General features: G+C 22.4%; 1 protein-coding gene across 1 annotated transcript; it reads left to right on the plus strand.

The window, feature by feature from the left end:
* Window positions 1-1,084: 1,084 nt before the first annotated feature.
* Window positions 1,085-1,526, plus strand: ENU1_180760 (hypothetical protein; the record flags this gene model as incomplete). Its single annotated transcript, XM_008861473.1, has 1 exon — window positions 1,085-1,526. A coding segment is annotated over one exon (442 nt), but the record flags the coding sequence as incomplete, so codon positions are not given.
* Between the last annotated feature and the right edge of the window lie 17 nt (window positions 1,527-1,543).

The raw sequence follows: 1,543 nt of genomic DNA on the forward strand, positions 1-1,543 counted from the left end.
TTTTTTTTATTTCTGAGTGTAAATCATTAATACATCAAATGTTATTATTTCATTATTGAAAAGAATTATTATCAAACGTAATGAACAACAAAATATTTGTATAATATCTCTCATTTTTTAATATCAGTATTTCAGTCATAAAACAAATTTATTTTAAATGAAGATGAATTTATGAAAATATTACATTATTTAAAAGATGAAATATAATAAATAAATAGAAATAATCCTGAAGATATAATGTATAGAGAAATAAAAATATAAGTTCAAATAATAACAATGAATATTTTGAAAAAAAATAAATGAAAAATGACTTAATAAATAATATAAATACATTTGCATTCATAATAATTTTGATAATGAAACAGTGATTATAAATCCTAGAAAGACCAATAAGAATAATTAAAATATTATAATAATAACAGGAATATTAATAAATAATAAATAAAAGAATTAATTCAAAGTATTTTACTGTGAGTAAATTAAAAAAAATCTAAAAAAAAAGAATATTTTTTTACCATAAAATTTTTGTATTAGAAAAAACATCGATTCTAGTCTAAACTTCCAATGATTTTTTTATAAGTTATTTCGGAAAAACCAATGAATTTAGTCAAAATAAAATTAAAAAACACTTGCAGAATAAGTTTGTACCCATGAATAAAAAAGGCAATGTGATTAATTTAATACATCAATATTTTATTTCTTAATTAAACAATTTATTTGTCTTTCTACTAAAACCATAACAGATTATTGCCTGAGCAATAATTCAAATATAGATCTCAAAAATATGAAATTTTTAATATTATGCGAATAAATCTGAACAAAAATTTTATTTCTCTTCGACTGAAAAAGTTCAAGTGCAAAAAAAATTAAAAGAAGAAATAAGAACGAAATTCAAATTTTATTTTCGAATAATTTCTTTAAAATTCTATACTATTCTAAAACACAAACATTTTATGTAAAGATTGAGTGGAACAATTCTATTTATTTGATTTATTTCTGTTTCTTTTAATAAACTAGCTTTTTTTAATAAACAGACTTTGTATATTTTTCAATAATTTTTTTTGAACTTATAAGTTAAATTCTTATGTTGTCAATTCCATGGCTTCTTCGGGTTGTTGTTGGATCACTCCTTCTAGGTATAACATCAACTGTTTTTACATTTATCCTTCCTGCAGCTGATCTCAATTTTCAATTCCGTCAGTCACTTGATGCTCCAAGTTTTCTCACCCAAACAAGATTTAACCTTACTAACTTTAATTATGATGGAGAGTGTTCTAAAGTATTTAAAAGTGAAAAAAATAATGAAAGAGATGTATTATTGCTTGGTGGTTCTTTTCATCAAGCAAAAAAATGGAAAGAATTAGAGCCAATGGTTTATAGTCAATTTAAAATGAATTTAGAAACTATCCCAAATGCAAAGAAAGTTTTTGTATTAATTGGTAATCCACCAACACCAGACTTTATTGAAAATTTGAATAAGTGTGGAGTAGAAGTTGTTCAAGCAAAAAATGTACCTCAGGGAAATGGTGTTATTATTAGGTTC

The sequence above is a fragment of the Entamoeba nuttalli genome (genome assembly GCF_000257125.1).
Source record: "Entamoeba nuttalli P19 unplaced genomic scaffold asmbl_8122, whole genome shotgun sequence".
Classification (NCBI taxonomy): Eukaryota; Evosea; order Mastigamoebida; family Endamoebidae; genus Entamoeba; species Entamoeba nuttalli.